The sequence below is a fragment of the Myxocyprinus asiaticus genome, chromosome 31 (genome assembly GCF_019703515.2).
Source record: "Myxocyprinus asiaticus isolate MX2 ecotype Aquarium Trade chromosome 31, UBuf_Myxa_2, whole genome shotgun sequence".
NCBI classification, from domain to species: domain Eukaryota; kingdom Metazoa; phylum Chordata; class Actinopteri; order Cypriniformes; family Catostomidae; genus Myxocyprinus; species Myxocyprinus asiaticus.
Window position 1 is genome coordinate 44,193,073 of NC_059374.1, and position 23,652 is coordinate 44,216,724.

Below are 23,652 nucleotides of genomic sequence, written 5' to 3' on the forward strand. Positions count from 1 at the left end.
CTTTTCATAGATAACCAACACTTCTGCATTTGTTACTTAAAATAAAAAATAAGGCCTTAAAAAAATCTGTCGCAAATAAGCGCCACCTAGTGGTTATGTGGTAGAAATAATAATATCAAGTCATATATCAAATGAAAGCTCTCATTCTCAGGAATGTGACTTTACAGTTAATTTTGCTGCACTAATACCACACTTTAAAAGATTTTCAAAAGAATCACAAAGTGAAATATGATATTTGTAAGTCATCAAATACAAACGTCTCTGTTATGCTCCAATAAATGCTGCTGTAAGCCCCAAATAGCAAAAACTTTATAGCTGCTTTTACCGTAGACAGTTTGCTAAAACAAATGAGCCACTGTTTACTTGATTGTGAGCTTGCTTGTGTGAATAATCCAGTGTTATATCATAGATGTCCAGAACATAATATGCAGTCCCGCAGGAAAAGCATGCAAAACAAATATATCAGAAACGTTATAGATCAAAGGGGAGGATCTCAGCTTTCTAATGACACCTGAATTGAGCTTATAGTCCACTCAGAGGCCGAGATATTCAATGAAATAATGAGGGTAGTGCATGAACTGAAAATTAGACTGAATGTCTGTGGACGAGCACATCTTGTGTTTACAATATATTCATCATAAGATTGTAAACATATTTAAGATTATTTATTAATAACTGGAGTATATCACAATGTGTAAATGTTGAGCTTTTAAATTTGAGTGTGAAATATTGCTGGTGGAAGCCCAAAAATGCACAAGAGATGAAGAGTAAGGTGTGTAAATATTGACAGGAAAAATATGACTCCACCTTGCTTCGTTGAAATTCGTTTATTGAAAAAAATCAGGCAGTCGAGAAACAGTGTGTGTGTGTGTGTGTGTTTTCACTTTGATGTAACCATGATGCTGGACACACCTATGGACCCAAAAGAACACCAGTCAGAAACACTTTAAACACTCATGAAGACCAACTAGAGTTTCATACATCATGGTTATGTTTGTTTTCACTGCAGCAAAAATAAACTCACTCTCAAAGTCGATTTTCTCCACAATGTTCTTGGGTTTGACGCTCTCCTCCTGACTATGAATGAATATCTGTCCATCTTCATTCTCCGTCCAACCGTACTTATTCATCCAAACCTTCACCTGTGTGTCTGAGAGGAAAAACATATGATCAGGACTGGCTTTACACACACGTGAGACACAAAAGGGACTATCTGCAGATGGTAATCTCACCCAGAGGGTCTCCCAACATCTCAGCCAACAGTCCATACTCAATGTTCTGATACGTGATGCCCACCACATGACAGATGACTAGAGAGAGAAACACAGCAAGTCATCATGGCATTGAAAAAACATATGGTCTCCAGTTATTCAGTGTATTTTGACAGGTGTTTCAGTTATTAAAGGGCTCATATGATGAAAAACAAAAAGTAGAACTAAACAGCAAAACCTTGAGCTCATTAACAAATGGACACTATGATCAATTATATTTGTAATGTTATAACTTACGATTGCTTTGTCGTATTAACACAACATTTTTCACAGATATAGTTGACATGATTGGGAACAAAACAAAAGCTGTTTTTCAGAGCCACCTTATTTACACCCAGAGATCTATAAAAAGTATATTTTTGACGCAGCCAAAACATAATGATCACTCACATTTCCGCACAGAGTCTTCAAATCCAGTGATTCCATCAATTAACTCTCTATTCTCCTCTAGACTGGTCTGAAAACACACACACACACCATAAAACTTCAACTCGCACACAAAAACAAAGACAGCCGCATGTGTATGATACTACTCAAAACTTTGTAAGGACTTTTTTTTAATGTCCACGCTAGTTAAACATGTTTTACTTTAAACCTACTCACATTAACAGGTTTGTGTATGTAAAATATCATTACCACACAATACAAAAACCATAGCATTTATGAGATGTCCTCACTTAAATAGTGTAATACGTGTGTGTGTGTGTGTGTGTGTGTGTGTGTGTGTGTACCCAGAAGCTCTGGAAGTGGCACGTCTCCAGCAGGTTCCCGAGATACAGGATCTGTCTTATCGGCCGCTCCTCTTGCTGCGACACTGTAGTCAAGGAAACGGCAGCAAACTAATGAAATCTCATCACCAATGGTGCATTTCAATCAGCTCCCTTGTTCAGAAGTCAGACCACTGATCAGGGAGTCAGCCATATTAAAGGGATAGTTCACCCAAAAATTAAAATCTCTCATCATTTACTCACCCTCATGCCATCCCAGATCTGTATGTCTTTCTTTCTTCTGCAGAACACAAATGAATATAAAAATATCTTAGCCCAGCAGGTCCTTAAAATGCAAGTGGATGGTGACCAGAACTTTGACGCTCCAAAAAGAACAGACAGTCAGCATAAACTGACTCTATGTGACACCACATAGAGTGGTGGTGATGTAGTGGGCTAAAGCAAATAACTGGTAAGCAGAAGGTTGCTGGTTCGATCCCCACAGCCACCACCATTGTGTCCTTGAGCAAGGCACTTAACTCCAGGTTGCTCCGGGGGGATTGTCCCTGAAATAAATGCACTGTAAGTCACTTTGGATAAAAGCATCTGCCAAATGCATAAATGTACATAAACGTCATCCATACGACTCCACTGGTTAAATGTAATGTCTTTTAAGCGAAACGATCACTTTTGGTTTGAAAAAGATCACATTTTAATGACTTTTTAACTATAAATCGTCGCTTCCGGTCAGCAGCAGTACACGTGCGTGAGGTAATCTCGTTAGCATGTTCACACAAGAACAGACACATGTGCGACACACCCGGAAGAGCGGCGCTGTTTACAACCGAGTAGGAGGACCACTGCTCCGTTGGTTTTGGTTTAGATCTGTATTTGTATCTGTATGTTTACTCAAAATGTAGCATTTGTGTGCTCATTCTGGATGTTTCAACCGAGAGAAAAACGTGAGATTACATCCATACGTCACACGACAGACCGTGTGAACTCCGCCCTCTCGTGAATGCGTATACCGCTGCTGACCAGAAGTGATGATTTATAGTTAAAAAGTACTTAAATATTGATCTTTTTCGCACCTAAAGCAATCATGTCACTTTAGAAGACATTAATTTGGGGGTCTGGGTATCTCAGCGAGTATTGACGCTGACTATCACACCTGGAGTCGTGAGTTTGAATCCAGGGTGTGCTGAGTGACTCCAGCCAGGTCACCTAAGCAACCAAATTGGCCCGGTTGCTAGGGAGGGTAGAGTCACATGGGGTAACCTCCTCGTGGTCGTGATTAGTGGTTCTCGCTCTCAATGGGGCGTGTGGTAAGTTGTGCGTGGATTGCAGAGAGTAGCATGAGCCTCCACATGCTGTGAGTCTCCGCGGTGTCATGCACAACGAGTCACGTGATAAGATGCGCGGATTGACGGTCTCAGAAGAGGAGGCAACTGAGACTTGTCCTCCACCACACGGATTGAGGCGAGTAACTGCGCCACCACGAGGACCTACAAAGTAGTAGGAATTGGGCATTCCAAAATTGGGAAAAAAGGGGATAAAAAGAAGACATTAATTTAACTGCTGTGGTCGTATGGATGATGTTTTTGGAGCTTCAAAGTTCTGGTCACCATCCACTTGCATTTTAAGGACCTTCTGAGCTGAGATATTTTTCTATTTTTCTTCAAATGTGTTCAGCTGAAAAAAGAAAGTCATACACATCTGTGATGGCATGAGGGTGAGTAAATGATGATTTTCATTTTTGGGTGAACTATCCCTTTAAGGGTCTCAATCGCAAAATTGTTCCAGTTCCCTGAAACTTTCGCTCCCTAAAATTTCCCAGAATGCACTGTGCAAAATGGGGGCTATCGTTGCTCACTATGTTTCTTTCCGGAAACGTTGTCATGTCTTCTGAAGTCTTTCAAGTCGTTAGAAAACGAGCACAAATGTAAATATATGATGTCAAAGCCTTAATTTCTCTTTAAAAGAGATGTTTGTAATGTCTTTCATCCATATTACTCATTTCTAATAAACATTAGAATTGTTAAAAGTTTAAAATACACTCCTTTATATTATTTCTTTTTTTAACATCATTTATCTTTCATTATAACACCGTGCGTTTTAATATCTTCAACGAAACCGCACAATAGAGCGCAACAGTGCCCGTCCACTTTTTCAGCCATCTGGGAAGTATTTTCCTCATTTATTTCTTCCATAGACTTTAATAAAATCCTTCATAAAACAGTTGTGAGCCATGAATCAAACCAACCAGCTACAAGGAGAATAACAACATCACAAACTTTATTTTGAGGCAAAAAAACGATTTAAAATGAGACATAATGATAAAGATACAAGACTGTGCACTTACCATCTTTAATGAGGGCACAGACTACAATCCCATGAAGCATTGCGAATGATGTCATTGAATAAAAGGCTATGTGAATATATAAAACTAAATATATATATATATATATATATATATATATATATATATATATATATATATATATATATATACACACACACACACACACACATCTATATAAGTAGTTTAAGGGTGAAGTGAGACCAACTCGATTACATCATTCCCAGTGCGTCGTGGAAGTGGGCGGCGGCTCCGAGGCACGTTTCGCGGGTTTCGTTGGCCGCGGTTCTCTGATTGGTGGACCATGGGTAATGTAGTTGCTTATCATGAATTCTGCTATCAAACATGATTTTTAAACAATGAAGTTGAAATAACAGAAGCATATACCATCGATGAACATCCTCGTAGCTCACGGTAGTTCTGTCTTTAAAGGTTTATTAGTTATCGTTAATAATCAGTTCGTCTACAGGATAAATGAATGTGATTTTTACTTCCAGATCCAGAATGTTGTGCTCTATTGAGTCATTTATACAGATGACGCTGACTAATAACAGCTGTGCTTGAATGCGCGGGCTCGTTATCGTGTCACGGGTAATTGACCCTTCGCTAAGCCCCGCCTTAAAAGCGTTTCTGACCAATCCTGTCTTAGCAACTGTTGCCGGGGTCGCCATTACTCTGACATGCGTTTGCTATTTTCCAACGAGTCTGCGGGAGTAATGCGTGTTTGAGTAGTTTTAAGCTGAATTTTTTTTTAATTATCCAAAAAATGTCAAACACGTTGTTGCTGGGTCACTTGAAATAGTGACACGAGGTACACAGAGAGGACTGAATTCGTGATCACGATATAATGATTCACGCCACAGGGAGCTGATTGAGACGCACCCCAAGTATGTGATGGTTATATTCAGAGATAAAACATAATAACAATAATGACACAAACATCCATAACGCTGCTAATTACCATTGAAAATAACTCACCTGTCAGTTTATAAAAACAAATATCATGTTTACAGGAATACACTTACAGTGGAAGTCTATGGGGCAAGTGTATCGGTAGGTTTAAAAGTAGAAATGTAAAGTAATAAAATGTGTGTGATTAGAGCTGTCAAGTGTTTACATCATTCATTTGAGGTGGGACTACTTTTATAGGCGGATGAACTTTTAGTTTTAAGTGACGGATCTTCACACTCGGTGTTCTAGAAGCTTTAGTCTGAAACTCGTGCTGAAATGCATCAAGGCCCTTTAAAGGGTCCATCTACTGTTATGGGCCCCAAAAGGATACGTGGGTTTGGTCGATCATGCACTTGCACAGAGTGAAGTCTGTGTGTGGGAGATTGGTCAACGCCTTCAGCAGAATCTGTGCTGTTACTGTGGTCTGGAAGTATGCTGGGTTAAACTGGTACCTGACAACACAAACACACACAAAAAGGTATGGGTCAATGCTTGATGCTCAGTTTTTTTTTGTCCAGGTTTATTAAAGATGCTGCAAGCGATTTCAGCTGTTCTACTTCCAGGAGACTGAGCCGATGGATTAGCCACGCCCCCCTTTTTCAAAACCCCACCCTCCAAAGATACCAAATGAGCTTTATTAAGACCAACACGAGCAGAAACGTCAAAAACAATGTCAGTAAAACAGCGCCCTCAACTGACAACTGTTATGAACAACATGGCATAAAAATGGCATTAAGTCTCAATAATTCGCTGCAACTACAATACTATGAGAATGCACAAAATGATTGACAGGTAGAAAGCACCATTGTCTGCAGACACATTTTTGTTTGCAGTTTACAGAGTCTAGAGCTGTCACAGAGATCGGTGAGATATCTCACAAAACTTATTTCATTAAAATCTCTCAGGGAGTAGGAACACTTACAGCAACTTTATGTAATTAAAAACATGCATTAAAATGCAATTACAGCATCATTTTCCATAAAGCTGCTTTGAAACGATGCGTGTTGTGAAAAGCGCTTTACAAATAAAAATTACTTGTAACAAACAACTTCTTGAATACACCTCTACTATGATGAACCTGTTTTCAGATACCAAGTTCAAAGTCATCTTGATGTTTATATTGGGGCTTAAAGTAAAAAATATTATATGGTGTAACCATCCAGGGTAAAATAATAATAATAATAATAATAATAATAATAATAATAAATAAAGGGGGCCTGGGTATCTCAGTGAGTATTGACGCTGACTTATCACACGCTGGAGTCGCGAGTTTGAATCCAGGGCGTGCTGAGTGACTCCAGCCAGGTCTCCTAAGCAACCAAATTTGCCCGGTTGCTAGGGAGCGTAGAGTCACATGGGGTAACCTCCTCGTGGTCGCGATTAGTGGTTCTCGCTCTCAATGGGGCGTGTGGTGAGTTATGCGTGGATCGCGGAGAGTAGCATGAGCCTCCACATGCTGTGAGTCTCCGCGGTGTCATGCACAACGAGTCACGTGATAAGATGCACGGATTGACAGTATCAGAAGCGGAGGCAACTGAGACTTGTCCTCCGCCACCTGTATTGAGGCGAGTAACAGCGCCACCACAAGGACCTACTAAGTAGTGGGAATTGGGCATTCCAAATTGGGAGAACATTCAAGACATGAACATTCAACTCATGCTAAAATGCCCATTAATGCCACCTATATAGGGCAGGCGGGTCAGTAGGGTTTTAAATGCAGCCTGGAATAACTGTATGTTTATGCAATCAGTTTTGCACTTAAAGGAATACTGCGGGTCCTATACAAGTTAAGCTCGCTTAACTTGGGCCCATTCAGTTTTTTAAACAAATTTTTGTGTACAACATTTATAAACGCATTTGTTTGTAATTTGTCCCACTGAATTGAATGTGATCATTTATGTAACAGGAGATAAATTAAATGTTTTATAAGGCCCATTATGCAGGTTTTTATACATAAACCCAATACAGTCTATATTACATTTGAATATGATACACATTTAAATAATAGTTTGTATAAAAACACACTCACAGTTTGAGAACAGCCAGATTTGCCTCCAGGTCATACGCGTTTTCTCTGGCCTGTGTGTCCACATATCGCTCCAGTGTGGACAGATTCTCCGGGTTATACCTGTGAAGGAATGAACATGCTCATTAATTATTCATTACGCTTATTAATTATTCATTACGCTCATTCATTATTACAAGCGCAAGCACGATGCAAAATTTCCGGTTCTATTTAGGCGCCTTTATTCTGTTTATCAGTCACATTTATTTGGCAAAAGTAATGTAATGACAGACTTTAATCTGTTGTGAATTATTAATATAAACATTATTGTTTAACTGATCATCTTCACCTGTCGATGCCCCGCAGTAGTTTGCCCACGTTCGCTCTCATCTGCTCAAACGTCGTGGCCATGACTCCAGATGTGTCTTTAATTACTGTATATTTTCACTTCTTTACGTATTTTTATTTTATTTTTTCAGTCGCTTGAGTTCCCACGAACGCGAGAGTGGAGCGTGTATGAGGCGAAGGGCCTGACGTCACCGGATGCGTACATGTAACGGACTCCGGAGCGCGCACGACTTCTGTCAGCGCCACCGTGCGCGTGGGCGGAGTCATTCCATACGGGACTACGTCATCAAGTCTAATTCATCATGCGTTCCCTTTGGGATTTTTCTATGGGTTTTTATAATGGGGTTTTTGAATTTAAGAGTAAAATAAGGTCTGTGGTGACATTACTTGGCGATACGTGGATGTTTTGTTCTACAACATAAATTACACACAGTCATACCTCAAACGGGAATTTTGAAGCTGTATTGAATTATATAATTACTACTTTTTAATTACTTACTACTACTAATTATATAATACTAATATTATTATATAATAATATATAAAAACAGAGCCCTTCAGACTGTACTGACAAAATATTATAAATATTATTTATTTTAATTTTTGATCAAAAGGACAATATTTGCCCAATATAGCTGATTATGACATTTGACCTTTGATGAGGTTTTTCTTTTTTAACCATTAAAACAAAAAGTGTGGTATCATTTTATGTAAAATTATATATATATATATATATATATATATATATATATATATATATATATATATATATATTATCATTTAAAAAATTATAAATTTAATCAGTTCATTAAAGTAAATCAAAAACTAAGCCAAAAAAGAATTTAAATACATCTTGTGTTAAAAAAAGAGAGCAATTTAGAGTAACTCACTTTCAGTGCCATATCTGACTCGAGCCCTGATACACTTTTGACCCTTGTCTTTACACTTGTTTTCATCATTATTTTATTTGAATTTTTTTCTCTGTTTTCTCCCCTTTTCTCTCCCCAGTTTGGAATGCCCAATTCCCAATGCGCTCTAAGTCCTCGTGGTGGCGTAGTGACTCGCCTCAATCTGGGTGGTGGAGGACGAATCTCAGTGGCCTCCGCGTCTGAGACCGTCAATCCGCGCATCTTATCACGTGACTTGTTGAGCGCGTTACCACGGAGACGTAGCGTGTGTGGAGGCTTCACGCTATTCTCCACGGCATCCACACACAACTCACCACCCGCCCCACCGAGAGCGAGAACCACATTATAGCGACCACATTATACCCCATGTGACTCTACCCACCCTAGCAACCGGGCCAATTTGGTTGCTTAGGAGACCTGGCTGGAGTCACTCAGCACGCCCTGAATTCAAACTCACAACTCCAGGTGTGATAGTCAGCGTCAGTACTCGCTGAGTTACCCAGGCCCTGTTTTCATCATTATTGATTGACGCATTACATCTTTTGTGTACTCTTTAGTAAATGTTCCTTGAGCACACTGACATTATTCCCTTAACACTCAAGGTAAACAGGAAAAAGCAATAGAAATAGAAACCAAGGAAAACCAATACATAATTTTGTGCATTTACACTTTTAAAAGATGTGTCAGATTCACATAAAAAAAGGTAGTTTTTTTTCTCATAAAAATTTGTCTTCATCACAAGAAAAACAACAAACAAACAAAAACTCAAAAGGCCGTGTGTTTGTGTGACATCCATTTATTACACAATTATGAAAAATTTCAAATTACAAAGATCAGCTTATTAAACACCTGAATGAAACTATAAATAAAGGAAAAAATAAACCAAAAAATACCCACCAATTAAACAGGATTAAGTTAAAATGGTTTTCCATGTTTGCCTGAGAAAATCACATCATAGTGAAGGGATGCAATTAGAAGAGATCTGTTCTTTTAACAAAGGAAATGCACTCAAAATTAAACTGCCACATGGCAAAACTAAAAACAGTGTCAAGCTGATTTATTCAGTTAATGTTAATATCTCACTTTGACCAGATTTTCCAATCAAAAGATCCAATGAACAGGACAGACAACAGGACACATTATTTTCTGGGTGAATCAGAATTAAAGGTGAAACAGAGTTACAGGTAATATCCCTTTATGCATGAGTGTTTAAACTGAAATGACTTGTAATGTATCCACAACAATACACTCGAGATCTATTAAATAAGCACGTACAAATGCATTAAAAAAATCAATCATTATTAAAAGTATTTCCTAATATTGCAGTCACAAACACTGTATGGAGATATGTTCAGACTTGAATACAAATCACCGTTCCGATCAACAGCCACAAACACACGTTCACTAGGGTGCCAACGGACAGGTTCATTTGAGGAAGGATGGCACGGAGAACTCTGGGACGGGTCGGGGCTGTGTTAGCACCCTGCACAAGAGACCTTAAAGCCCCTAAATGCAGACATCAGCCCTGACCCCTCTGTAGTCCATTGGACCTAACAGATGGAATAAGACCCTGACACAATCACATGTGTGTGTGTATGTGTGTGTGTGTTTGATGCTGATCAGGCACAGGTTGGTACATGATAACAGGAAGTACCCTAATGCTGCCAAAAACAAAACAAAGAGACACATACATCACCCCCCACCCCACCATCACTGTTACTCCAGAAACTACGAAAAACACAGAGAGAAGGAAGACAGAAGGTTAAGCGCGTTCTCCGCGGATGCGGCGTGCCAGCTGGATGTCTTTGGGCATGATGGTGACACGTTTGGCGTGGATGGCGCACAGGTTAGTGTCCTCAAACAGACCCACGAGATACGCCTCACTGGCCTCCTGTAAACACACACACACACACACAGCAGACAGATGAATACTGAATCACAACGACACACTGTGTGCGTTACAATAGACAAACAGGATCAGAACGAGTTTGATTTTGACCGCGTTTGAACTGACCTGCAGGGCTCCAATGGCGGCGCTCTGGAAGCGCAGGTCGGTTTTAAAGTCCTGTGCGATCTCACGCACCAGACGCTGGAACGGAAGTTTACGGATCAACAGCTCAGTGGACTTCTGGTACCGACGGATCTCACGCAGAGCCACAGTTCCAGGCCTACAGAACATAAACACAACATGTTAACACATGAACTCAGGGTCCATATGATGAAATGATGACTGATGTGACATCATCACCTGTAGCGATGGGGCTTCTTGACTCCTCCGGTGGAGGGTGCACTCTTACGAGCAGCTTTAGTCGCCAGCTGCTTACGGGGGGCTTTTCCTCCAGTGGATTTACGGGCGGTCTGCTTAGTACGAGCCATACTGACACACTATTAGCTAATAAACACACACACTCAATATTACACACATGACAAACAATATTATATTTGCTATAAATTAAAATCAGATGAACGTTCCCTTTAAGATGCTCTGACGCTTGAAACAGCCGAGAGTTCCTTACGTCAATCATGTCTCAAAGGCCCCGCCCCGCCCACTGCTGTGCGTATCATGGCGCTTGTTTGATAAGCGCAGAAAACGGAGCGAGAAAAGACACGAACTGACGATTAAACTTCGACAATTTCACTATCAATCACTCGACTGTTCCTGACAGTTACAGTCGGCCTGTAAAGACGAGACTCTACAGATGCATTACCGGGTGTTTAATGCGGGAATGGAGGCGTTTATGTGGATTTTCGGCGTTTGTGAATTATTGGTTTATTTTTTGATGGATTTTACAGCTGGAGCTCTTCAGTGTTTTACTCATATAAACACAAACCACAACACATTTACTCGAAATAACCCAAAAAACGGCTGTTTATTGGCTAAAAACGTTTAGATAACACACACACTAATATTGATGTGGTGTGGAAGGTCTTACCTCTGTATAAGTGATGTTATTAGAAGAGTGTTTAGAGTTCAGTGTTATTTACTGTACCGGAAATACGTCATTCAGCAGCTCCCACAATGCACCGCTGCTCCACTGATGTTCATCATACTTTTATAAATATATCATATATCATCAGACACTTTTACCTCTTAAAATACACATTAATACAGCAAAGTCCGCTGCACATATCACAAGTATGGGGAATGGTATCATGGTTTTACTATGCGAATATCATAGTTTAAATATGCTTTTACTATAGTATAGTTGTGGTAACACTTTAAAATAAGGTTACATATGTTAACATTAGTAAACAACATTAGTTAACATGAATCAACAATGAATAGATCTTTTACATGTACTATGAACTGTGGCGTGCACAGAACGGGGGCAGCAGGGACACTAACCCTTGCCCCTTTCATTCATTTAATTCACAAAGGTGCCCTTCTGGTCGTCCAGAAAAAAAGTAGAAAGTGTAATAATTAAATTAAAATCTCGTAATAATCTCACAATAACAGTAATGTGTTATTATGTGGTTTCTTTGTAAATCGCGGGGTATTAAAGTAAATAGAGCGTAGGTGCCTTTAACAGCAGATTGGGGGCGGATTCTAATCGTAAGTGATCCTCCCTATGCCCTATACTCACTCCGAGGTGCAGAGCCCTTAAGTGGGTACTCTGACGGGAATTACTGTATAAATGTACACTTCGTCTTATGGAAGGGCCCATTCAGTTTCTCACTTTCGTTTGGAACGAGCTTTCGAGTGGCGTCCCTCCCGCAGCAGTGCTCTTTGAGGGAGCAAAAATGTCATTTTGAATTCAGAGCATCAAAGTGGCGTCACGGAGCATCAGCTGTTTCTTTATTCTGTTTGTGTTTCATGAAGTTACAAGCGAAATGCGACAGAAGATATCTGTTCACGCATGTACACTCTAAATGCTTTTTTTCCTCCAGGCCGTTACTTGATATTACTTTAATATGTGAGTGAAATAATGTGTTGTTTCTACTCGCAAACTTTCCGATCGGCACGATGATTTGACCGTTTGTTTGACAGTTTGTGTAGCGTAAATAATCATATTTCATAAGTTATGGAAACGGAACACTTCTAATTTGTCAGCAAGTAAAAAGCACCTGGTAAGAGTTGGTTATAGGCATCGTAAAGTCTTTAAAACAACATCAATTTTGTGTTATTGAGGCGAGTAGTTATTAATTATTTTGATGATTTCATTTTTCAGCACGGAACGTCAAAGTATGCCAAAATATGTCTATATATTATTATTTAAGTGACTCAAGAGCATGCATACATTTATTTTCTGTCTGCAGTGCAGGCAGCATGTATAATAAATAATATGTAACCTACATTTCAGCATGTTTACATACTTTGAACTCATTTTTGATGCTACAAATTATGTTTATAATACAAGAAAAATGCTTAAATACTCAAAAAGCAAAGAATTAGCTAATTATATATATATAAGTGCTACTCTAAAAAAAATAATAATTAAATAATACATTAAAAAAATCAGTGCCCTTTTTTTATCCTTTCGCCCCTGTCCCCTGTTGTTTACTAACATTACTAAAAGTTAATAAATACTGTAAAAATTATTTTGTTCATTGTTAATGATACATAATGCATTTGATAATGTTAACAAATGTAACATTATAATAAAGTGCTATCAATACTGTAAACTGTAGTAACTTTAGTTTCTGGTGGAAAACATGTTTTCTTTTTCTATAGTAATATTGTAGTAATTATGAAAAGTACGTTAAGTAACCATGTTTTTTTTTTTTTTTTTGGTGGAAACCATGTTTATAATACATTATACTGTATCCATATAGTAATCATAGTTTTACTTTACATTAATCATGGTTAATCTTGTAGTTACTATAGTTTTACTACAAATACCATGATATTTGCACTAAAATCAAAATAACCACATAATTATGATATTTATTACCATAGATTTGTTTTTCTGTATAAGTACTATAGTTTTACTATGAATATCAAGGTTAAAATATGATTGTTTTAGTAAATCCATGGTAAATTTATTGCGAGGGAATGCAAAACTATTTCAGGAAATTCCCGCTGTGTCCTTTAAGGGGCTCCGTATGTAAGATACACTGGCAACGCAAATTAATCGATACTTAAAGAAATATTCTGGGTTTACACAAATTAGCTCAATCGACAGTATTTGCGGCATAATATTGATTACCACAAAAATGTAATTTCGACTCGTCCCTCCTTTTCTTTATAAAAGCACAAATGTGTTCCTGTGAGACACTTACAATGGAAGTCAATGGGGTCAATAATCTGTAAACATTAAAATACTCACTGTTTCAAAAGTATACACACAAGACATAAACAATATGTGTGTTAACATGATTTTACTGAGATAAAATCACTTACTAACCACATCTGTGGAAAGTTATAGACAAATTTACAACTTTGTTACCATGACGACGTAACGCCATTAACACTAAAACTTTAAAATGACTGTAAAAATGATTTAAACAACTTTACAGCTCAAATAATACACAAGTGCTCGTATACAATTATAAACTTCACATTTCTTCCTTTAAACCCTCCATACATTGGCCTTCACTTCCATTGTAAGTGTCTCACTGGAACAGATTTTTACTTTTGTTAAAGAAAAGGAGGGACGAGTCAAAATAATATTTTTGTGGTAAGATTATGCCAAAAGTGCTGTCGATTGAGCGTGTATTGAACTCAGAATATTCCTTTAAAGGAAAATATTTATCACTGCTTCTTATTTTACTTCAGCCTGTTATAAAAATACATGATCGCTGCCACATTAACCTATTAAAATACACATTACACAGCACGATCACATTGTAAGCCATTTATCACTGTCCATCAGTCACATTAACTCATTTATCACACTTAAATGAAAGTCTGAATGCACTTACAGTAGAATAATGTTACTGCAGGATTAAAAACACTTCTGTTGTCTTAGAAAACACATTTGCCAGAAACACTGAAAATATAATGACTAATCTGATGTATCTAGAGTGAGCTGGGGCACTTTTTGTCATTAAAGCTTCTGTAAGATATTTTAGCCATTCTACTTCCATGAGACTGAGCTGTTGGAGTAGCCACGCCCCCTCTTTCCAAAACCCCGCCCTCCAGAGATACCAAATGAGCTTTATTGAGACCAACATGAGCAGAAACGGTTGTTTAAAAACAACAGCAGCAAAACAGCGCCCTCAACTGACAACTGTTATGAACAACATGGCATAAAAATGGCATTAAGCCTCAATAATTTTCTGCAACTGCAATACTATGAGAAAATGATTGACAGGTCGAAAGCATCAGAGTGTTTACAGAGTCTAGAGCTGTCACAGAGACCGGTGAGATATCTCACGACACTTATTTCATTAAAATCTTTTTTTACTACACAAATAAGGAATTAATTAAAAGTGATTTTTTTTTTTTTTTTTTTGCATACCTATCCATGAAATAAATAGCATACACCTTTAAAACCTAAATTCATCATCTACTAGGTCAATATAAACAGTTATGATTTTTGCAGCCATTTCAAAGTTTGTTCCTAACACCTGAAACTATATGACAAATGTATATTGCCATTTAAATATAATACAGATTGAGAAAATAAAGATATCGGTGGAGAAAGAGACCATTCAGTAACACTTCAATACCCATTTATTAATTCCTTATTTGTGTAGTAAAAAAATTTGCTTTCTAGACTTAGACATAAAAAACAATCACCTTGTGATAAAAACTATGAAAGGGTGTAGAAAAACCTGAGTTTACTAAATATCTCACTAAAGGACTCATGAATATATCAAATGTTATAAAACAGGTACAGTCTGTCGTCTGTTGCTCCATTTGCTCCTCAATAACATAATTTCTTCTAAACACATATACAGAACTGCAAACACTTTTTCTGCATGTAGAGGACATTTAGGACCCAAACACAGAATCCATCAGTGAAATGATATACACACTAGCCAATCTGTGCGTCACAGCAAAATAAGACAATTGAGAATACATTATAACACACTCGAACAATACAAAACATATTTCAAGAGAAAGAGTGTTTCATGATGATTCTGACCCTTCCAGTGAGGAGTAAAAGAAGAATGAGGAGGTTAGCACCCATCGACTCTTTAATCTTTATTCAGATTTAGCACAACCGAATTCTTTCAGACGGTAAATGCCGATTTAGCACCTTCTGTTACTTTAGTTAGTACCCTGAGGACATAATAAGGTCCATCGCATCCAACGGTTTGTATGCCCATGTCATTTTCAAACTCTTGTGTATTAAACCACCCAAAACATCACAAGAGCGCTGCCTGAGAGTTCAAAACCAACACAAACACAAACATAGAAAGGTCTCACAATAATTGACACTCGAGTACAAAAAATAAGATGAAGAGATGGGGAAGATAGATGGACCGAAGGTTAAGCGCGTTCTCCGCGGATGCGGCGTGCCAGCTGGATGTCTTTGGGCATGATGGTGACACGTTTGGCGTGGATGGCGCACAGGTTAGTGTCCTCAAACAGACCCACGAGATACGCCTCACTGGCCTCCTGTAAACACACACACACAGCAGACAGATGAATACTGAATCACAACGACACACTGTGTGCGTTACAATAGACAAACAGGATCAGAACGAGTTTGATTTTGACCGCGTTTGAACTGACCTGCAGGGCTCCAATGGCGGCGCTCTGGAAGCGCAGGTCGGTTTTAAAGTCCTGTGCGATCTCACGCACCAGACGCTGGAATGGAAGTTTACGGATCAACAGCTCAGTGGACTTCTGGTACCGACGGATCTCACGCAGAGCCACAGTTCCGGGCCTACAGAACATAAACACAACATATTAACACATGAACTCAGGGTCCATATGATTAAATGATGACTGATGTGACATCATCACCTGTAGCGATGGGGCTTCTTGACTCCTCCGGTGGAGGGTGCACTCTTACGAGCAGCTTTAGTCGCCAGCTGCTTACGGGGGGCTTTTCCTCCAGTGGATTTACGGGCGGTCTGCTTAGTACGGGCCATACTGACACACTATTACCTTATAAACACACACACTCAATATTACACATGACAAACAATATTATATTTGCTATAAATTAAAATCAGATGAACGTTCCCTTTAAGATGCTCCTTACGTCAATCATGTCTCAAAGGCCCGCCTCACATCATTAGTATTCATATTCGGCCCAATCCCAGCACTGTAAATAAAGTAGGCGGCCCCGCCCCGCCCACTGCTGTGCGTATCATGGCGCTTGTTTGATAAGCGTAGAAAACTGAGCGAGAAAAGACACGAACTGACGATTAAACTTCGACAATTTCACTATCAATCACTCGACTGTTCCTGACAGTTACAGTCGGCCTGTAAAGACGAGACTCTACAGATGCATTACCGGGTGTTTAATGCGGGAATGGAAGTACTATGGTGCTTTTTGGTTAGCCTAGCGTCATCATGTGCTGTATTACCATAATTTATCACTCTGTTAATGTTTTCACATTTAAGTAGCTCTAAAGCACTTTTTTCCAATACAATACAAACATCCCTTCAAGTACGAAGCAACTGGTTCTACTTTCCCCCCTCAAAATCAAACTTTACTTGCATTTACACGAGTACAGGAATGTATAAACTGCATAATAATAGGCTAAGTCTTACGGGAAGGTATTATAAAACAGTATACAATGGCTTTTTGAGATGTTCTAATTTTATGGATGTAGTTTTGGGCTAAAACAATCAGAAATGTTGCAAGCAGGGGATTCCCTGCTCTACGTGACACCAGTCAAACAACAAATTCAGCCTATAAACATGAACTACAGACTGCGAGGGCGTGGCTACAGACTCTCTGCGCCAATCACCGTACGGTGTGCAGCTCAGACCCCGCCCCCCAGAGGCTCTGAAATACGAGAGACAAAACAGCACTTTATCGATTACGGCGATATTAAAACAACACATATTTACATATTACATATGACGACGTACTGCGCTAGTGTACACTGACAACTGAGACCGAAAGTGTGAAAATGAGTTTAATTTATCCAAGAGATGTGAAAGATATCGATTGAGCGCGTGAACGGAAATTCAGGCGATATATTAATAATATTTATAATCGCTCTTACCGTTAACCGGGCCGGTGAAGCGCGTGTGGGGTGTAGACTCACCTGTGGGCTGTTATAGAGCTTTTAATCGTCTTGTCTGAAGAGAGTTTGAGGTAAAATGGCTTTTATAGTTTCCCATCGTGCACTGCGGCAGGAAGGCTTTCAGTACATTAAACACACTAAAGTCAAGCAGTGTGATACTTCATTTATGCTATATTTCTTAAAGGAATATTTCAGGTTTAATACAAGTTAAGCTCAATCGACAGCATTTGTGTCATAATATTGATTACCACATAAATAATTTAGAAACATCCCTCATTTTCTTTAAAAAAAAAAAAAAAAAAAAAAGCACAAATCTGTGTTCCAGTGAGACACTTACAATGGAAGTCAATGGGGTCAATCTTTAAACATTAAAATACTCACTGTTTCAAAAGTATAGACACAAGATGTAAATTACATGTGTGTTAACATGATATTACTGTGAATCACTTACTAACCACATCAGTTTAAAGTTATATCTAGTTTTACTTCACTGCCGTGACAACGAAACGCCATAAACCCAGAAATTGTGTACACTGAAAATAGTGATTTTGTGGTGAAGTATAGCAGAAAAGATTTTGTACAATGTACTTTCTACATTGAATAAGTTAGTTTAAGCGTGAATTTGAAAATATTAACCCTTGTGTGTCAATAAGTTACTCAGAGGTCCTTAGAGGACAAAAATGTCTGCGTCAAAAAACTGCAAATGTTAAAGACTGAAATCAGTGTCTATATGGAGACCAACTGGTCCTCGGTATCCTCTGTGGGCGTGTCTTGGGAGGCACTTAAGGCGGTTCTTAGGGGTCGGATCATACAGTATGCCTCATTCCCCAAAAAATCCAAAACACGAGAACTCGTGGAGTTGGAAGGGAATATTAAAAGTGCCGAGGCAGAGCTGAAATGTCGTATGTCATCTGATGACCTCAGAGAATTGACCCGATTGAAATATAGATATAATACTATTTTGTCACGGAAAGTGGAGTTTTGGTTATTCAGGGCAAGACAGTCATACTTTGAGTTGGGGGACAAAGCAGGGAAGCTTTTGGCTAGATATATAAAGCAGAGAGGGTCTTTTTCTACCATTCCCTCAGTGAAATCTGCTGGTGATAAAATATTTACCTCAGCCATTGATATTAATAATGCCTTTAAAGAATTCTATCTTGATCTTTATAGTTCCACATATTCATCTACTGATGAAGATATTAGAAAATTTGTGGAACCATTAGAACTCCCTAAATTGACGACTGAGCAAAAAAACTCTCTTGATTCTGAGATAGCCTTGGAGGAGCTTGGCGAGGTAATTGAGGTCTTACCTACAGGCAAGTCTCCGGGGCCAGATGGCTTTGCTGCTGAATTTTTTAGATCTTATTCTACAGAACTGGCTCCACTTTTGTTAGAAGTTTATACAGATTCATTAAAGAATGGAAAGCTCCCGCCAACCATGACACAAGCCTGGATCAGTCTGATTCTTAAAAAGGACAAAGATCCAAGCGAGTATAAAAGTTACCATCCAATTTCCCTGATCCAGCTAGATGTAAAAAATGTTGTAAAAAATTTTGGCTAACCGATTAAGTTATGACATCTCTTATACATATAGATCAGGTGGGGTTTATTCGGGGCCGTAGCTCTTCTGATAATATTAGACGTCTCATCAATATCATGTGGTCAGTGGCGAATGATCAATCTCCGGTTGCTGCTATCTCACTTGACGCCGAAAAGGCATTTGAAATGGTTGAATGGGATTATCTTTTTAAGATTTATAATAATTATAATTTTTTATAATTATATTTATTTATCACACATTATACATTTGTACATACACAGTGAAATTCTTTTTTTCACATATCCCAGCTAAGCTGGGGTCAGAGTACAGGGTCAGCCATGATACAGTGCCCCTGGAGCAGATAGTGTCAAGGGCCTTGCTCAAGGGCCCAGCAGTGGCATCTTGGCAGTGCTGGGCTTGAACCCCTGACCTTCTGATCAATAACCCAGAACCTTAACCGCTGAGCCACCACATTTTGGAAATGTGTGTGTTCGGGAGTACATTTATTGGATGGATTAAGTTACTTTATAGACACACTGTAGCAGCGGTACACATAAATTGATTAATTTCAGATTATTTTACTCTGGATAGGGGCACTCGGCAGAGTTGCCCTCTTTCCCCATTATTGTTCTGTCTTGCCCTGGAACCATTAGCAGCTGCGATAAGAAAGGAGGATGATTTTCCAGGGGTGACAGCGGGAGGTATGGCGCATAAGCTTCTGCTTTACGCAGATGATATTTTATTATTTGTCTCCGACCCCACTAGATCTATGCCTTGCCTCCACAGAATTATTAATTCCTTTTCCAAGTTCTCAGTATACAAAGTCAATTGGTCTAAATCCGAAGCTTTGGCTCTGACAGTGTACTGCCCAGTAATGGATTTCCAGCCGGGCGCCTTCCAGTGGCCCAAACAGGGCATTAAGTATTTGGGTATTTTATTCCCAGCAAATTTGTCTGATTTAGTTAGAGTTAATTTTGACCCTTTAATAAAAAGGTTTTCGAGCGATGTGGACAGGTGGGCTTCATTACATTTATCGATGATTGGGAAGGTCAATGTAATTAAAATGAATTGTATTCCAGAATTCAACTACCTGCTACAATCTCTCCCTGTAGATGTCCCCCTCTCTTATTTCAAGCAATTTGAAAGTATAGCGAAGTCCTTCATTTGGAATGGTAAGCGCCCCAGATTAAATTTGAATACGTTACATAGGCCGATTGACAAAGGTGGACTAGGCCTACCCAAGATTTTGTTTTATTATTATGCATTCGGTCTCAGACATTTGGCTCATTGGTTGCTTCCACCTGAAAGGGCCCCTCCTTGGTTTTGTATTGATCTATCAAACTAACCGGTGAAGTTAAGTTACACCCCATCATCTCGCATTTGAACTCGGTATGAACAAAAGTGTCCAGAGTGTTTAATTCGGACATTTATTTAAATATTGCCTCGAGCATATGGCTGAACCCTAAATTACATATTAATAAGTCCCCTTTCTGCTGGTCAGAGTGGATTGTGAGGGGGATTACTACACTCGGTGACCTATACGAGAGTGGAGTGTTGAGATCCTTTGAAAATATGGTCCAACATTTTGGGATCCCCAGATCTCAGTTCTTTAGGTATTTACAGCTGTGCCACCTGCTCTGTACTGTTTTTGGGAGTAGCATACACCCCCCTAGTGCAGCAGATACTCTGGGAGTAGTGATTACTGCTTTTGGAAAAGGTCATGATGCATCAGTGTATTACTCCCTGTTAATTCAGAGTCTGGGGGATGGAGCTTTAACCTCTATCAAGAGATTACGGGAGAAAGATTTTAATTTGGTGTTGGAGGATGGGGTGTGGGCTGGGATTTTAAAAAACATCAAGTCTGCATCTAGAGATGCAAGAGTGCACCTTATGCAATTTAAGATTTTGCATCGATTTTATTGGACCCCCTCTAGAATGGATAGGCTTGGTCTTAAAGACATACCCACCTGCTGGAGATGCCAATCGGAAGACGGGGACACATCCCATATTTTTTGGGGATGTGTTAGGATACAAGAGTTTTGGTTGAAAGTACAGAGGTTCGTATGTGAAGTGGTCAACACACGGTCCGTTTTGCCCCAGATTGTGTGTTTTGGGGGATGGAGCGGTCCTGCATGTGGGTGAAAAATACGTGGAGAGTTGGGTTCTGACAGGCGTGATGATTGGCAGGCAGTTAATTCTCAGGGGATGGAAGTCGTCTGATGCACCCACGTTTCGTGAGTGGTGCTTTGAGCTGTGTATGGTGGCGGCGTTTGAAGAGATGGTGTACAGAAGGCTGGATAACATGGATATTTTCATTAGGAAGTGGGGTGGTTATCTGGCCTTTTTGGAGGGTTCTTGGGGAGGGGAAGTGGAGAGGGATTAGAGTTTTTAATTTTTTAATTTTTTTGTTTGTTTATTTCTATGTCTAAATATTACCTGTTTTACTGTCTATTTGTGTGTCTTTGTCAGTTAACTTCTGATCACTAGAGTGCTTGTTTGTGTCGGGTGGGGTGGAGGGATTATTGTTTGGGGAGGAAAAAAAAGTTTTGATTTCATGTGGTTTGAGGTTGTATTTTATATTATGTCTGTGTGATTTGCTGCATGAATCAATAAAAATGTGTTTATTGAAAAATATAAAATAAATAAATAAAATAAATAAAATTGGAATTATGCAATTATCTGTCACAGCACCTCAGAAAACAGTGTCTCATAATTTTCGTCACGTGAAACTTCAATCCTTCACTGTCAAAGGTCATGAAAAGCTAACAAAACTTGTCTAAAAATCAAAAGCCACAACATGTTTGTTAGATCCAATACCAACTAAGCTCTTAAAAGAGGTATTCCCTGTAATCTCAGAACCTCTTCTCAATATGATTAACTTCTCGCTATCATTAGGACATGTCCCAAGAAACTTTAAAATGGCAGTTATCAAACCACTTATTAAGCAGCCACAGCTTGATCCTGGAGAATTGGCTAATTACAGACCGATTTCAAATCTCCCGTTTATGCCAAAAATACTAGAAAAGGTAGTGTCCCCCCAACTATGTTCATTTCTACAGAGAAATAGTATATATGAACAATTTCAGTCAGGATTTAGGCCTCATCACAGTACAGAGACTGCACTTATCAGAGTTACTAATGACTTGCTCTTATCATCTGATCACGGCTGCATTTCACTTCTAGTGCTTTTAGATCTTAGTGCTGCCTTCGACACGATAGACCACGTTATTCTCTTGAATAGGCTGGAGAATTATGTTGGCATTAGTGGACTTGCATTAGCATGGTTCAGGTCCTGTTTATCAGGCCGCTACCACTTTGTCTGTGTAAACAAGGAATTGTCAAATCAAACAAAAGTTAAGTATGGAGTGCCACAGGGATCAGTTTTAGGGCCTCTGCTTTTCTCCTTATAAATGTTTCCCCTGGGAGATATTAACAGGAATCGTGGAATAAGTTTCCACTGTTATGCCGACAATACCCAACTTTATATTTCTTCAAAACCTGATGAGATTTCACAATTCTCCAAATTAGCAGAGTGTATCAATGAAATCAAAGATTGGATGGCCAGAAATTTCCTTCTACTCAATTCCGACAAAACAGAGGTACTAACTATTGGACCAAAAACCTCTAAAAACAAGCTGCTAAAATATAATTTGACTCTCGATGGATGTACTGTTACATCGTCTTCTACAGCGAAGAAATTAGGTGTTATATTTGATATCAATCTGTCCTTTGAAAATCAAATTTCCAATGATTGTAGAACAGCATTCTTCCACCTCAGAAATATTGCTAAATTATGACACATACTCTCTGTTGCCGAAAAACTAATTCATGCGTTCATGACCTCAAGATTAGATTATTGTAATGCATTACTGGGAGGATGTCCAGCAAGATCAATAAATAAACTTCAATTGGTTCAAAATGCAGCAGCCAGAGTGCTGACATGAACCAAGAAATATGATCATATTAGCCCCATTTTATCATCGTTACATTGGCTACCTGCTAAATTTTGTATTCATCTTCAAATTCTGTTAACTACATACAAAGCTTTGAATGGTCTAGCTCCACAGTGCTTAAGTGACCTTCTGACACGCTATATTCCATCACGTTCATTACGATTGCAAAATTCTGTCCTGTTAATAGATCCTAGAATATCAAAATCCACAAAAGGAGGTAGATCCTTTTCATATTTGGCTCCTAAACTATGGAATAGTCTCCCTAACACTGTTCGGGTCTCAGACACACTCACTCAGTTTAAGTCTAGACTAAAGACTCATCTATTTAGCCAGACATACACCTAATTTATCCATCAACTCACAATTAGACTGCTTTAGTTAGGTCTGCCGGAACCAGAAACATCCATCATGATCTATAACTCTACAAAAATTGAATGGCATATACACTAATATTATTCTATTTGTTTCCACATCTCAACACCGGGATTCATTTCCTGAGGTTACCAGAACCGGC

The 23,652-nt window shown here is 38.9% G+C and overlaps 3 protein-coding genes across 4 annotated transcripts in view; 1 reads left to right on the top strand and 2 right to left on the bottom strand.

Moving 5' to 3' along the window:
• Positions 1-23,652, top strand: part of phox2a (paired like homeobox 2A) — a 180,303-nt gene that overhangs the window by 125,996 nt on the left and 30,655 nt on the right. The gene's annotated exons all lie outside the window — the stretch shown is intronic.
• On the bottom strand, positions 809-7,850 carry LOC127421842 (eukaryotic translation initiation factor 3 subunit K). Of its 2 annotated transcripts, none has more exons than XM_051665013.1 (8): positions 7,643-7,850; positions 7,318-7,416; positions 5,620-5,740; positions 2,003-2,077; positions 1,662-1,728; positions 1,233-1,310; positions 1,025-1,150; positions 809-912 (listed from the first exon to the last, which is right to left on the bottom strand). In XM_051665013.1, the coding sequence occupies exons 1-8, from the start codon at positions 7,702-7,704 to the stop codon at positions 881-883; spliced, it is 660 nt and encodes a 219-aa protein (XP_051520973.1). In that variant the 5' UTR covers positions 7,705-7,850; the 3' UTR covers positions 809-880. The 2 variants fall into 2 exon arrangements, with proteins under 2 accessions (XP_051520973.1, XP_051520972.1); XM_051665012.1 differs by having other exon boundaries at positions 2,003-2,080.
• Positions 9,330-17,787, bottom strand: LOC127422190 (uncharacterized). Its single transcript, XM_051665520.1, has 7 exons — positions 17,667-17,787; positions 16,408-16,551; positions 16,174-16,327; positions 15,931-16,056; positions 10,798-10,934; positions 10,564-10,717; positions 9,330-10,440 (listed from the first exon to the last, which is right to left on the bottom strand). The coding sequence occupies exons 2-7, from the start codon at positions 16,533-16,535 to the stop codon at positions 10,312-10,314; spliced, it is 828 nt and encodes a 275-aa protein (XP_051521480.1). The 5' UTR covers positions 16,536-16,551; positions 17,667-17,787; the 3' UTR covers positions 9,330-10,311.

What these genes read in the sequence shown, in the direction of transcription:
- LOC127421842 (XM_051665012.1), bottom strand. Translation starts at nt 7,704, where the DNA reads ATGGCCACGACGTTTGAGCAGATGAGAGCGAACGTGGGCAAACTACTG. An exon ending in GATGTTGGGAGACCCTCTGG is followed by an intron (nt 1,151 to 1,232) that starts GTGAGATTACCA and finishes TTTTCCTCTCAG; the next exon opens with ACACACAGGTGAAGGTTTGG. An exon ending in GGAGAAAATCGACTTTGAGA is followed by an intron (nt 913 to 1,024) that starts GTGAGTTTATTT and finishes TTGGGTCCATAG; the next exon opens with GTGTGTCCAGCATCATGGTT.
- LOC127422190 (XM_051665520.1), bottom strand. Translation starts at nt 16,535, where the DNA reads ATGGCCCGTACTAAGCAGACCGCCCGTAAATCCACTGGAGGAAAAGCC. An exon ending in CCGCCATTGGAGCCCTGCAG is followed by an intron (nt 16,057 to 16,173) that starts GTCAGTTCAAAC and finishes GTGTGTTTACAG; the next exon opens with GAGGCCAGTGAGGCGTATCT. An exon ending in AAGAAGCCCCATCGCTACAG is followed by an intron (nt 10,718 to 10,797) that starts GTGATGATGTCA and finishes TATGTTCTGTAG; the next exon opens with GCCTGGAACTGTGGCTCTGC.